The following is a 15,329-nucleotide window of genomic DNA, read 5'->3' as shown; positions in this document are numbered from 1 at the left end:
ACCACCGCGCTAGTCGACTCGGTTAACGACCGTACTGTTAGATCATAGGACGGGAGAAATTATATTTACATTCTTGGCTTAGCTATCGTATAATATAAGATCATCTTAAGAAGGTCGGGTGTTTATTATGACAATAAATTATAACGAACACCTGGACGAAGAAATTATTCGGTGTTCAATATGATAAGTATACGAGCTTCGGGAGCTATATCAGCGTCCGGTAATATGGGATATCGAACTGATTTGGGCTATAGATTGGCGGCTAAGAATCGGATGGGATGCCTTTATAATATTTAAGGTTTTGTAAAAAGGGTAGTCAAAAGACGGTTATGACTTCTAAGGGAAGCAATCGGACGCTCTATAAACGCATCTACTTTATCCAAGAGTATTATAGCACTATATCAGATTATTTCGCGATCTTGAATATGCGCTTGAGCCTTATCCAATACATTAGGGTCTCCGTGGTCAATATTAGTTGCCTACTGGTTAATACGGGATATAGGTTAATAAATGTATTCAAATTAAGGAGTGAAAATATAAGAAACAACTGAAAGAGTGGGGGCCTAAGATCGATGGTCCAAAAAAAAGACCGGTAGGCCAGCAAAGTACCTAAAGGGCGAGAAAGTAACCAGGAAAATAGTAAACGCCTAAAACATTAAACCAACATCCAATTGGCTATCGTCGCGGTGTTATACCCCTTTGCCTCCCTATTACGCGGGTGCCCTCTGTTACTAGTTCTTAACGTCCTTCTTGTGCCCAGGAGCCCTCTCTCTTCAGTTAGCTCCTAGCCTTTGTTTTCGCTACCTAGTTTTTAATACTAGTAACAACGCTAAAAGGCGAGTTCTTTTGCTCTAATAGGAACGACAAAACTTTAGCGGGACTGAAAATTTGGTCTAGTACCTTAGAAGCAAAGTTGTTAGCAAGTCTCTCAATCGCCTTATTACTAAATTTATACTTTGACTCCTTATAGTCTGCCGTCTGCTTATAGACCGTATGAAATAGTTGAGTAGAAATCTTCTTATCGGCAAGCTAGAAATACACTTTCTTATCTACGCGGCTAGGCCGAATGAGTGCTTCATCTAGATGTTCGATATGATTAGTCGTTATAACAAGCACCCGACCTTCTTAAGACGACATACCATTAAGAACATTTAGAAGACCGGATAGGGTGACTCTAGAGGTTGACTTATCCTCTTAGTCTATATCGGAGTCGTCCTTACGCCCTATCCCAGCGGCGTCCACGTCCTCTAGGAGAACGATACAGTGCGGCGGAAGCTTAGAAAATAGCTTTATCAACTTGCTATCAGAAATCCCTAATAGTTGAAGCGTATAAATATCTAGTTCAAATTCCCTAGCCAGGGATAGACTAAAGCTAGATTTTCCGGTTCTAGGAGGTCCATATAAAAGGTATCCTCGTTAGTAGGGGATACCGCGGTCGGCGTACCACTTCTATATATCTTTATTTAGGAAGTCCTTCATATCTCTTAGAAGGCCATCTTATACTTCCTTATCTATAATGACCGTTGAGACGGGTCGAACTAGTCTTAACCTAGTTTTCTTCTAGTCCCCTTCGCGGTGCTTAAAGATAGTGATCTTTTTATCAATATTATTAAGGTAATTTTCTCGGTACTCTTTAATAAGCTGTTTAAGAATGTTTAGATAAAGGCTAATGGAGGAGATATAGATGTCTTCTCGATGGTCTTTAACAGCATAGTAAAGTATAAGCAAGTGTCCCTTATACCAAAAAGGAAAAGATCTATCCTAAGGCGAAAATGTTAAAGGCTTTTTCTTTTCTTGACTTTGGATGGTAGTTCGCTATAGAGATCTTATACGAGCAATTATTAAGTGAGCGTTGCGGACAAACGGTTGGTAAGCTATCTAGTCGACTAGCATGTCATACGCTTCGTTATAATATAAGATATAGATTGTCGAAGCTACTAGCTGTTAGACTCATCCTATCATAAGGGAAGAATTACGAACTAAAGTAGCTTCTTACTAGCTCCCTAATATAGCGGACTATATAGCGAATGAAGAGGACAAGCATTCCTAGCGTACAAAGGAGTCGAGTATAGCTGTCCAGGTTACCGGCAAGCAGCTACTATATAGAGGCAGAGGCTATACTGAAACCCGGAAAAAGAATATCTATAAGGGACATCTAGGAAGGGCTGTGGTATGAACTATCTCCGCTTATAGCGTTCATTACGTATAAGAGAATCGAAGGATATGATATTCGTAGTTAAGATAAAATAAGAAAGGCTTATAACCACTCTTATTTATATCTTTATCCCTACTTCTTTTTAAGTCGCATCGCTTACCTGAGGACGAAGGTACGAGAGCTGAGCTGCATTAGTTAATATATATAGTATAGCGTCATATAGGTATCCCACGGAAATTCTACCTAAATCCTACTAGAATTCCGTTCGAACTACTAAGTAAATTCTATAACTATAATATTCAAATAGGGAGAAAGATAAGATAATATTTCTCAAACAACACCGTTTAAGGATGACTTTCTTCTTAGCCGTTCTATACCCTTTAAGACCATTTTATTCGAGTGGAGAAGTACAATTTGACAAGTTAACAATACCCAAAGTCACGTGCCTAAGGAGCTTATGATTTAGACGAACCGAGGGAGATACCTAACCTTTGCCCCCACCTAACACAAGGCCACTAAAAATAATAATCACTCCTTATTTTTATCTATATCTATCGAAGGCCACTACTACTACAAAGTAGCTACGACGTCTCTATATTCTATACTATAACTAAGCGATTTCCAACCAAGTATTTTCCCTTTTAAGGTTGGATAAGCCTATCGTAACCCTACTCGCTACCCGAGGCAGGATACTGCGGCATACTACGCAAGATAAAGGTCTCGAAATCTGCGATAGAAGAGGAAATTTTAGATGAATTTAAGAAATAGGCAAGCTATACATTCGCCATACAGCTGGTTTAGGTCAATAATTAACGTCTATAGGTCGGTCACGATAGTTGCAAACTTATCTACGGCCCAACGGTTGAAGTTGTCTTTCAAACTTCGCCTCCTACCGATACTATTATAGTTGTTATTGATATATTATCTACTAGCGGTACGATCAAGATTGGAGAAGCTTCAAATAACAATCTTAGGGTTACTGCGGTCGGCATGGTAGGAACCGAGGATATAGATAGTTTGGTTATCGTGCTATAAAAGAGCGGATAGTGGTATTATACAATCGGTATTATTACCGTACAATATATCGTGAAAGTATAATAAGAAAGTGTATATTACTTATTCATATCACTTGCCGGCGCTGAGCTCCGAAAAAAAGACACGCTTCGTATATGATCGATATAGTGATGAATGGGAGGGAGGCGGTATCGTATGGTTCTATTATCCAAATACTCGAGGCCATATATTCGGATATCACAATAGCATGAGCATCCTTATATAAAAGCGCAAATACTCTCCCAGAAAGAGCACCTGACAATGTTAGTCCTTTCGTCAAGGAACTACGAGGAATTCGTTATACTTGGTTTTGATTTATTTGGCCTTACTAAGGCGGCATCGGATTATAAAGCTTCAACCTCGGAGACGGGAGTCTCTATAACGTTACTAGGGGATAGATCTAGGTAGGAAATTAGCGATAGAGTAGAGTAAGCTTGGGGCTGATAGTGAAACAACTGTGTGCCTTTAGCTGATTGCTCGTTATACTCGGATATTCGGTCAGCTGAAGATTCAGTTATTACCCTTAACGTATTATCAAAGGCTCTAATACTAACCATTGTAGTAATCAGTCCGAACGAGTCCTTTAATAAATAGGGACTTGAATTTGTCCCTATACTTTGCTACTTTACCTAGGAGGCGGAGCCGGTAGGCTTCCTTTATATTTCCAACCGCCGTCTAACCTAGCCTAAGGGCGCATAGAATTACCACTTCTAGCCTATAGCGAGTTCGGAGTTCCTTTAAAAGTTTTCGGTATTCCTCTTGTCTTTGTTCTGCCTTAGTGTGGGGGACTTTTCTAGGCTCATTAGCCAAATAAAAGGTAGTCTCAATACGTATGTTTTGGTACGGCTTGACAGATCTCCTAAGCTCAATCATCTTAGCCGCTTCGAATAGCTTAGATAATGCTTCGGGGATTGTAAGAGAGGAATAATCATAGTGTCTAGTAGATCTATTCATTTTCTTTCCTAAGGATCGCTCGTATAATATCTTCGAAGCCGGGATAAATGGTAGGAAATATAAGAAAATTTCATTAAAATTAGGTTGGGATTTAGCTAGGAATTATACGGACCATCGATATTAATAGAAGATATGTGGTCTTTACATAATACGCCTTTTTTATACGTGGACATATACGAAGCTACGTATTAAACCACATGATAGTATATTAATTTCATTAGGTTGTCTTACTCTTAGAAGGCGCTAACTTATACACACTACTAAAAGCGGTAAGAGCTATAGGAGCGAGTGATATGATAAAGCATGCATATATATATGTTGGCTTTAGATGTGGCGAATAGAATAGGAGTCTAGTGGAAATCCAGTGGTATTTGTGTGGTATTTGTCAGTCGAGCGGCATGATCTCGACTAGCCCATTCTAAATTCTGAGCCCTTAGCTATCGCTTCCGTACCCAAGGTAGGCTTCGTGTATATTGATCATCACTTTTAAGAGAAATACTTTGCATCCTTAGTATTATTATCAATTCTAGATCCCCGCTTTTCACGCGAGTAAGACCCTTACGTTCCTAGGACCATATCTAGCCCTAGAAGAATCCATAGTGTATTTACTAGGCATAGTCTTGGTCGTTCCTAGGAATCAGGATCATAGTTCCTAGAGGACCTACGGCTCCTAGGAATGATATAGCTACGGGGAACGAGGTGGGTTCCTAAGCCTCGGTGCCGGTGGACATAGTGGGTCACCCTAGCGAATAATTGACAAAAGATACTTAATTCGCCCGAACCTCCCTAGTGATATCATATAGTATTTGGTGTAAACCTACTAAATATCCACTGGTATTTCGCAATATTTCTCAAACTCAACTGCTAACTATCAAAACACCACTAAGTAAGGTTATTCGACGAATCGAATATCGATCAAGGTTAATATATTTCATATATAGTAGAAGAGAAAAATAAGTAGAAGATAGATAGGAAATATATGTTTTGTGCCACTGTCTTTATTTAAATGATAGCTAGAGCCATAGTCTATAGTCAAAGATCTTCGTGAGCTTGAAACCGAAAGAATGGACTTTAGCCTGATATTCCAACTAGTCGCATCAATAATAGCAATGCTTTGCTCCGGCTTAAGTCTTATATTCTGGCTCCTATATACCAATACTTTAAACCAGATAGAGTAGAGCAAAAACCGACTCATCTATAGCCAGATTATAATAGGTGGCATTATTATTCTTAGCTTAATTGCATCCATAATACTCGTATTTGTAACGACGACCTCTGATAATAGTATATAGATTAATTTGTTTGGCCATATATAACTATACTAATCCAATGTTAGATCTGTCGCGTTCGATATCTCCTATAGAAATCGGCTTTGTTTTACTTTTACTCGTTTTGAATGAAGTAAGTATAGCGAGTAAGAGCTAGGGCGATACTAATACTTTTTATAGTATCTATATATTTCAACTTTGTAGTCATATTTGACTTATATAATTGCCGGCTTATTTTTTACCAGTATAATGGTTATTCTGTCTTTGACCATTTATTAATCGGCAAGTTGAATTGGTTGCTACCTGAGATATTTCTCGTTAATAGATCATTTCAGTAGCATCGCAATATTTTGCTTACGTTATTCACGTCTATAGTTCTCGCTAGTCAAGGCTTTCTTTATGCTCAATTCATTCGATATTAGTATATATGTATGAAACCTATGTCTATAGCAACCACTACGTTCAATTTATTTTAGCGACATCTAGTCCCTATAGCTCCCAAACACCATAAAGCTCTCTAGATAGTATCAATTGGGTCAATTGTGTTCTCCCTTTATTCCCTAGGCATAGTAATTATCGTGTATATAAGACCATGCCTGTGGGTCTAATTCACGACGGTATATACCTTGACCAGAACAATATCTCAGTCACTGATTTGCTTTATAGCTCTAAGTTGCCATACTAAGCCTACGGAAGGTTGTGATTTCGACATATATTTTCTGAGTTTAAAGAAGGATGTTTATATAACTATTTTTATACCTCATAGATAGAGCTCGATAAGTCAATCTATTTTCGCAAAAATAATTCTTTATACGGAACGATTCATTATACTTGAAGAAGATTGTTATATCATTTTTTTTACCAGTGGAACGAATATATAAAGCCAGCCTGCTTGCCAAGACCATATCTCCACTCATCCTATATGCTTTATATATACGTATCGCTGATAAGCGTGGACCTAAGATTGCCAAATCAAACAGGGGAATAGCGGTCCACCGTTTGCCTGCGCCGAGGTAGACTATATCGCGGTCTTGACATACCTTCTTCGGTGCCTTTGCTCTTGCCACCCGCGGCTTAAACTGCCTCGTAAGGTACGCCTCTATATAAAGATTCGCTCCTTACGTTAGAACTCCGCCTAGAATGCCTAGAATTTCTAGCCTTACAGCCCTTAAGGCGTATATAATAGCGCACTTAGAGGGAGCCTTTCGACCTTCTAGGAAAATACTCTACGATTCGCTTCTATAGCAAGCTCCGCTCTTCCTTTAACTCAATTAAAAGTTGGTCGTCCTTAGAGAGGGGTCGGGTAGGCCCGGTCGTCTTCCTAGTACGGGACCCTTATACCGTAGGTAAGCCTTTCCTAGTAGGGGTAGATTATATATCAACTAGTTAGGTGTTTGAGCTTGGATAGTCGTAGGAGATATCCACGTATTGACTCGGAATAGATCTTAATCCCGAGGTAGTATCTATGTTAGAACGCGTAGAAACGTAGTGTGATAGAGCACCCTCAAACAGCTAAGAGAGGAACTGTAGCCGGTCTTCAACCGAAAGGGCCGAGAATTAGGCACGAACGGTAGGAAATGAACCGTTTTTTCTACGACGGGGCCCTCTAGTGGACTGAGAGGAACGATTGTTTGCTATTCTCTTCCCTATAGGTGGAAATTTCTGTACTTTAGAGGACTAGCGATCATGATCTACCGTCTCCTTTGTATTATGTCCCCTGTACTAGAAAGACGGGTCTCGATTCGGGAAGCGAGAGCAATTCGAGGGACATTCGTCTAGATGTGTTGCGATACTAGTGATATTATCCGTTGCTTATATATACTTAGAATTAGGGTAGTTATGATCGCTTAGGATTATAGGATCGATGGCTTTATTACCTAGAAGGTCTCTAGTCCGGATGTGATTGCTAGAAGCGAGGGCTTAAGCGTACTAGCCAACAATAACGCTAGGGTCCAAGTCGGACGATTTAAAACCGGGGGATCGATAACCAGCACCCAGACAACCATTATCGGGTATTAGAGTAGAATCGATATCTTCGGTGCTCGGTAGGTCTTATAACTATAAAACGTCTTTAGAGTCGAAGGTCTCGGCGTAAGGACTGGTCAAGGTAGTAAAGCTTAAATTCTCTAACTTGTATCGAGTGGGTTATACGTTAGAATATAGGCTATTATCTATACAAACCTCTAACGGCGGGCGGGTAGGAAGAGGATGCCGTCTAGGTTCGTAGGTATAAAAATTTTGACTCTTAGAGACGGGGTCGATAGGATTAGAGGGAGGTAGGGTAGGAGTTATCGAGATAGGACTTAGGTAGCGGTAAATATCGAGAGAATCTCGTAGAGGCTAGGCTTTGTCCTAGAAAGGATTCTATAGCCGAAAGGATTCTAGGCGAAAACTAGCGTTTGATATATTGTATAAAAAAGACGGCTAAGATATTCTTTAAGATATTGTGGTTATAGGTAGTTATAAAATAGGGAAACTAGTAGAGAACAGATAATTAGGGATAGGGGGTAGGGAATAGGGTATAGGGGAGAGGAGAATTTGAAGGGGTTTTAGATTTTAGTTCTGCTATTTGGCTAGAATTACAGTCTCTTTATAGACGACGGTCGTCCGTGAGGTAGAATCTACCTTATACCTAGCGTAGAAGATCCTAACTAGCTCCTACAATCTAGGCAACTATATCTAAGAGGCGGGACAACACTAGTTTCCTAACCACGGGTTGTAGTTTACCGGCAACAATTACTACTACTCTTCCTTACGGACGACCTTTGCGATATATGCCCTATACTAGTCGTTAGCCCGTTCTCTATATGGTAGGTGAAGGTATGATCGGGGTACGGTTTCCGTAGTCGCGGTTAGGTATTAGCCGTATAATATATCGTCGACCGAGGTTAGGCGCGTACGAGGCATTTTCGCTATTAGCCTATATTCGCTGTACTATGCTTTCGAGAATTTATCGATTAGGTACGGGGAGACCGGAGAGACCGATAATAACGATAACCGGGCGCCACGGGATTCGCGACGAGGCAACTAGAGTTCTACAACATTAGGGGCTATGTAAATATAACCTCAGACGGGGCGGATGCGGATAAAGCGGGGTATATAGCATCGAAGATAGTATACCGGAAATTTGTAGATGCGATAGAGGCCGGTAGAATGAGTGACACTCAACGAATAAGGGGCTCTAGTAGAGAAGGCGACCTAGATAGCTTCGTAGTACGATGCACTATCACTTCCCTAGGAAAAGAGTAGGAGGGAGTATCGACACGAGGCCGAACGATGCGGCTGCGGGCTAGATCATCTTATCCTAGGGGTTCTGCTCTTAGGCGACTGGATGGTATAGTAGCTAGGCCGGCCAGAACGAGCTGAGTATCGGATCGAGCGGCATCTCCGGTAAAATGAAAGGGGTAGTGCGTCGGGCTGAAAGCCAATGCGTAGGCGACGGTGGGGGCGAGAAAGAAAGGGGGAAAGGGAATAGGGAAGGAAAGAGAAGGGAAAGTACGTCGATAAGTTGAGGGGAGAGGGCGAGCGGTGTTATATAGATAGATGGTAGATAGCCGGGGCGGTAAAAGCGGCTAGGGACGGGGCTAAACCAAAACGGAGGGAGAGTGAGGGCGCCAAACCCGAAGGGGCAGGGAGATGGTGGAGACGGGCAGGCGGTCGAGGGCGGTAGGAGGGCGGTGTAATAGGAGCGGATTCTGGCGCCCCGCTCACCGTGTCAACTAATACTAATCCCTTTATAACTCTTTATAGAAATTTCGATAGATTTTATAATAGGCCTACTACTAGTAATATTCGAGGATAGATTAATCGATGGGATTCTTATTATTATTAATAGATTTATAAAATAGTTATTATTCCTCTCTATTTTATTAACGATTATTACTAAAGACCTCGATAAACTATTCTATAATTATATTAAACTATATTTTAGACCCCCTAAAGGTATTATATCCGATTATAGATCTCTATTTATAAATAAGTTCTAGTTAAAACTATACTAACGTATTTCACTACCGAGCGGCGCATACCACCGAGTGGCGCACCCCATCTAACCCATTAAATTTAAATGCATTTATCTCAACCATAACGCCATTAAATTAATTCAACTAACTAAGTGGTCTATCTGGATATGTTTCTCTTCTATGCCCTAGTATTCTATATATCCCATACCCTCGCTAGCCCCGTATACGTGGCTGAATAGTAGATTCTCTAGGTATACCGGGGCCGGGGGGAGGTGCTTTAGTTACTTCCTATTGCTATATAATTAATATAGATACTTCTTAAACTAAGAGGCCTTCTTCTACGGGTATCTACCTCCGGGATCTAGTACGCTTTTGCTTCTACTTCTCGTTAGCGGCCCGTAATTCCTTGTTTTCTTTAGCGAGTAAGATAGTACCTTATATTATAAGACGGAAGCCTTTTATAAGCTAGTTTAATATACGATCTAACGGGCTAGGCGGGCTTCGAGATCTTATACGAAGTAAAGCTTTAATTAATAAAGCTTATCGACGTAGGTCTTTCTCCGTAAAAGGGGTTTTTAGGGTAAAATTCCGGCTTAATTTACTACCCTAGCTAGTAGGGGGGGTCGGGGTTCGAAGCCGGATATTAAGCTTTAAAATCACTCGGTCGGGTCTAAATAGTACTAAACCGGTAGCTAAGAAGCTATTCTTAATTATCTCCGATTTAAAAGCTTTAATTCGTACGAGAGGGTATACTTCGAGGAAGTTAAGTTTGTTAATATAGTTAATCCCGTTCTATATCTTAGTTTTAACTATCTAACTATACGATTGTTTTAATACCGTAAAATAACCTATATTAAGAGGTTATAAAAGATAAGATAAATACGCTAGTATATAGATTAGTATTACCTTATTTTACTTATAAATTTCGTTAAATTAAGGTATTAAATAACTTCCGTAGCTATCGAGTATTAAAAGCCGATACCCCCCCTTTATATATAAAGAAGTACTAGGAATAAAGAGCTTCTTAAGCTAACGAAGCCCAATTTTATCGGAGGTCTAGCCGTTAGGACTAACTTCGAAGCGCTAATCCTTTAGAAGGCTATCGAACTATAATTTAATAAAGACTTTACTATTAAAAATTATATATAGAGGAAGGGCCTAGCTAGAAGTATTCGTATACTTAATAATAATTACCTACTCTCGATTTCTAGGTTATAAAACTAGCCTCCGACTATAGTATTGTTATGATATAATCAGACGTGAGGCCATTCCCAGATTGGTGCCTCAGGCTTATAGGAGGTTTGACCTCTCCGGAGGGGGATCGCCCATGTTTCTATACCCTTCCGAGAAGGGTTCCCCGCGGGAACGAGACCCCGCTCCACGTATCACATTTCCTCCCGCTATCAATATAGGGAGACTATATATAAATTGGACCATATAAAGGAAGCCTGACGGCTCTTCAAGAAACAGTCTTTGACTTCTGGGAACCACCTATCTTGTTACCTTCTCCTACCTGATTGACAGGCACCTACCCTGACTTGTAGAGTATCTTTTAACAATAAGGCTTTCTATTAGTATTTCTAGGATAGTTTAATCTATTCTAGAAAGTATATCTATCGTTCTTAGATTACTATTAGCTTTAAGGATTAGGTTCTATATCTCTATAGGCCCTATATTATTAATCATAAGATACTTAGGGTCCTAGGACTTCTTTATTCCTATAACTATAGTTTCTAATCTTAGTAGGTCTTATAACCGCTAACTAATATCCTCCTTAGCCGTAAGTCCTATTAGGTCTTAGATTAGTATTTAGGGTATATACTATATCTACCCTTAACTTTCTACTATATCCTAGTCGATTTCTAGATAATCGAGTTCTAGCTTATCGGCTAACCTTTTAATATATAGGTTACCCGCTATTATCTCTTCTAGGCTTAGGTTAATCTATCTTATTAAAAGATCTTCTAAGAGTTTATCTCTTAGGTCTATAACGACTCGCCTTTTTTATCTAAGTATTACGGACCTATCCGTCACCAATCAGTAGTGACCCACAGGCATACCAATAGGCTATCGAGAGCTAACAGATCGAAATCACGTATAACGCATCTAGTAGAAAAGGGTTTTGCTAGATAGTAGCTATTACCGGCCCTCGCGGGGTAAATAGCAATTCTACCTTATAACAATACCGATCACCCGTGACCGCCTAGAGCACGTGACTATATAGGTAGTAGAATGGTCGATAGTAGGATAGTAGAACGGTTCTACTATTCTACTATCTACTATTCTATATAGGAAGAACTTAGGGATATATAAGGATACTTATTTATATATCTAGTTTAGTTCTTCGTCTTTAATTATATATTGTTACTTATATTTATCTTTTAGATTACTATAACTCTTTACTTAATTATAACTTGATAATACTTATAAGTAGACTAATACTCCGGTATAGATCTACTCGGCGCTCTACCTAGTATTAGTTCCTTAATCGCTTAAAAGGACTTAGGCTACTATAAGGCCCTACGCGGTATTAGCTTAGTTAAGACCCGATTATTAACGATTAGACTATTCGAGGAGTATCTAGGTAAATATACCCTAAACCTATCTAACCTAACTATAACTAGTTAGCTAGTACGTAATATATTAAAGACTATCTCGAATTAAGTTTCGAGTTACGATAAGTAATATATCTTACGCTAGTACTAGGAAGAAGCCTATTTAGGAGTAAGTTACTCTACCTATAGAGGATCCCGACTCTAATATCGAAAGAAACAATACTATTATAGAATAGAAGCGAAAGATTAGCGAACTTAAGTATAACCTTAAGAAGGTTATAGATTAGCTTAGTAACTTAGGTAAGTAAAGCGGTACTAAGTTTAACGAGGTCGACGATTACCTCGAGTAGATTAAGGCTTAAGTTAACGTATCTATACCTATTAGTACTATTTAGGTACTATAACTATCTAAGGCTAAGTTCTTTAAAGGAAACTAAATTAAACTTCGAGGATTCCTTACTTAGATAGATATATACCTCGATATAAATAGCGTTAAGATATCTAACGAAGCCGGTAAGGTAATTTTTATATTAACTTATTTACGCGGCTAGGCCTAGGATTAGTTCGAATCTTATATCTATAACTATTATAAAAAGAAACCTAAAGAATAGTCGGATACTATAGTAAATATCTTTAACGAGTATCGTAATTTCTGTTAATACCTCGAAAATACGTTTAGAGATATCGATACTATAAGAATAGCCTAGAAAAAATTATAACGAATCCGATAAACCGGAACTATATTAAGCTATATCTCTAAGTTCTTATAAATTATCTCTTACTTAGATTAGCTAGATAGAGTATACCTTCCTTACTTCGAAGCTAGAATAAAATCCGACGTTAAGGATAAACTTACGCGAATAGATTAGCTAGAAGAGCTTAATTAACTTATTAAGATTATAGTTAAGATCGATAACTATAATAACGAGCGAAGAAGAGAACGATACGAAATAGAACTATAGAAGCGTAGAAAGATATATAGCTTTAACCGATTCGGTAGACGCTACGATAGAGCGATACTATAGGATAACAATCTATATAACCTAAAGCTAATAGAGTTAGACGCTACTTATAACGAGTAAAAGGAGCGTTATAATAAGAATCTTTACTTTACCTATAAAAAACTAGGATATTACGCGAAAGAATATAAATAGAAGAAACCGTATAAAAAACGATAATATATATAGGCGATACGCGAAGTACTACGAGCGACCTAAGAGGGAAAGGCTACTACTAGTATAAGTACTAACGCCGAAGGAATAAGCGCTAGTTAAGAATACTAGGAGGAAATATACCCTAACGAGTAATAGGGCGACCTAGAAGGGTAGGTCGGGACCTTTATCGATAGCCTTAGAAGTAGTAGGCGAGTCGCTATAGACCTAAGAGACGAGCTCTTAGAAGATCTTATAGGTAGGTACTAAGGCCTCGACCTAGAAGAGATAATAGCGGGTAACCTATATATTAAAGGGTTAGCCGACGAGCTAGAACTCGATTATCTAGAAATCGATTAGGATATAGTAGAAAGTTAAGGGTAGATATAGTATATACCCTAAGTACTAATCTAAGACCTAATAGGACTTAAGGCTAGGGAGGACCTTAATTAGTAGTCGTAAGACCTACTAGGACCGGAGACTACGGTTATAGGAATAGAGAAGTCCTAGGACTATAATCGTCTTAAGACGAACGATATAGGACTTATAGAGATATAGAACCCGATCCCTAGAGCTAATAGTAATCTAAGAACGCTAGATACGCTTCTTAGAATAGATTAAACTATCCTAGAAATACTAATAGAAAGCCCTACGAACTATTACGATAATAAAGAAGCTAAAGAGCTTATAGGATATCTCGAAGAAAAGATATAGCCTAGTAGACTAGACTAGTATCTTATTAATATAATTAAGGAAGGCGACGACCTAGTAGGATACCCTTACGAAAATTCTACTTACGCGTATAAAGAATATACGCGATACCTAGGATATAGTAAGATAGCTAGTATTATATACTATAACAAAATATATATTATTTATAGGTTAGTAAAGTTAGATTATAATATCGAACCGAAACTACTATAGTAGATAAAGAAGCTATAATAGACAAAGAAGTACTAAGGAATTTAGTATAATAGGCGCTAGATATACGACTATAAGGGTCGACTAATAATATATCTAGCGGTAATAATATTAGGAATATATATTAAGTTATATATAATCCTACCTATAGGGAAGGTATAGACTCTTATCGACTTAGGAGCTACTAATAACTTTATAAACCTAAGATTTAAGGAAGATCGATAAGTTACGACCGAACCCCTACTATATATAATACTAGTTATAGGACTCGATAGAGAAGTACTTTTAGAAGGAGTTAGCGAGGAAACTATTATATTACCTATATTTATCTACGGATACCTAGAATTAATATAGTTTAATATCTTAAAAATAAGAGACTACGATATTATTTTAGGTATTCTATAGCTTAAGAAGTATAACCCGAGTATTAATTAGTAGTCGGGATATATCTTATTTAATAGATATATATATATAGAAATATATAACGAGTACGAAATACGTCGATAGAAGTCTACTTAAAAAAATAAACGTAGCAAATAGTCTTAAAGTAAGAGGACTAGAGTATTAATTATAGGCGTCGCCCTAGATACTATAGAATAATTACTAGATATATCCGACTAGGAATTAAAGGACTATATAATAATTAAATATAAGAAGCTATATATAACTAATAATAAACCTAGGATTCCGGAGGAATACTAAAAGTTTATAGATATTTTTATAGTACCGGCTAATAGGGTATTACTAAAATATAGATCCTTTAATTATAAGATTAATACTATAGAAGATACTAAACTAACTTTTATACCTATCTATTAGTTATTATAAAAGGAGTCCGATATACTTAAGGAATATATCTAGGAGAACCTACGAAAAGGATATATCTAAGCCTCGAAGTTAGCGGCTAGATATCCTATTATCTTCGTACTAAAGAAAGATAGGAGTCTTTAACTTTATATAGATTACCGATATTTAAATTCGATTACTATTAAAGATCGATACCCGCTACTCTTAATTAACGAAATATAAGATAGGATTAGATATACTAAGTACTTCTTAAAGTATAATATTACTAACGCCTATTATCGTATTAGGATTAAGCTAAGCTATAAATAGAAAATAGTATTTAGAACTAAATTCGGATATTACGAATATAAGATTATACCTTTCGGCCTTACTAACGTATTAGTAATATTCTAACGCTTTATCTTTAAAGCGATTAAGGAATACTTAGATATCTTTATTATTATATACCTAGATAATATCTTAGTTTTCTTAGAGATACTCGAAGATTATATTAAATATAACCG

General features: G+C 37.9%; 4 protein-coding genes across 4 annotated transcripts; all 4 read right to left on the bottom strand.

Annotated features, from left to right (window-relative positions):
* Window positions 1–804: 804 nt before the first annotated feature.
* On the bottom strand, window positions 805–1,400 carry N7537_010173 (uncharacterized protein; the record flags this gene model as incomplete). Its single annotated transcript, XM_056901227.1, is given in 5 exon segments — window positions 805–1,029; window positions 1,042–1,124; window positions 1,140–1,193; window positions 1,221–1,287; window positions 1,368–1,400. 5 exon segments carry the CDS (start codon window positions 1,398–1,400, stop codon window positions 805–807), a joined length of 462 nt encoding a protein of 153 aa, XP_056749895.1.
* A 160-nt stretch (window positions 1,401–1,560) lies between these two features.
* On the bottom strand, window positions 1,561–2,095 carry N7537_010172 (uncharacterized protein; the record flags this gene model as incomplete). The annotated part of the gene is made up of 2 exons (XM_056901226.1): window positions 1,561–1,761; window positions 1,997–2,095. 2 exons carry the CDS (start codon window positions 2,093–2,095, stop codon window positions 1,561–1,563), a joined length of 300 nt encoding a protein of 99 aa, XP_056749894.1.
* A 4,606-nt stretch (window positions 2,096–6,701) lies between these two features.
* N7537_010171 (uncharacterized protein) lies at window positions 6,702–7,436 on the bottom strand (the record flags this gene model as incomplete). The annotated part of the gene is made up of 4 exons (XM_056901225.1): window positions 6,702–6,787; window positions 6,814–6,893; window positions 6,916–7,044; window positions 7,375–7,436. The coding sequence occupies 4 exons, from the start codon at window positions 7,434–7,436 to the stop codon at window positions 6,702–6,704; spliced, it is 357 nt and encodes a 118-aa protein (XP_056749893.1).
* A 52-nt stretch (window positions 7,437–7,488) lies between these two features.
* Window positions 7,489–8,337, bottom strand: N7537_010170 (uncharacterized protein; the record flags this gene model as incomplete). Its single annotated transcript, XM_056901224.1, has 5 exons — window positions 7,489–7,560; window positions 7,612–7,770; window positions 8,014–8,088; window positions 8,187–8,233; window positions 8,331–8,337. The coding sequence occupies 5 exons, from the start codon at window positions 8,335–8,337 to the stop codon at window positions 7,489–7,491; spliced, it is 360 nt and encodes a 119-aa protein (XP_056749892.1).
* Between the last annotated feature and the right edge of the window lie 6,992 nt (window positions 8,338–15,329).

This window comes from Penicillium hordei (assembly GCF_028827395.1).
Source record: "Penicillium hordei strain IBT 12815 chromosome Unknown utg000005l_segment0_segment0, whole genome shotgun sequence".
In the NCBI taxonomy this organism is placed as follows: Eukaryota; Fungi; Ascomycota; class Eurotiomycetes; order Eurotiales; family Aspergillaceae; genus Penicillium; species Penicillium hordei.
This window is presented reverse-complemented; position numbering and strand designations above follow the sequence as displayed.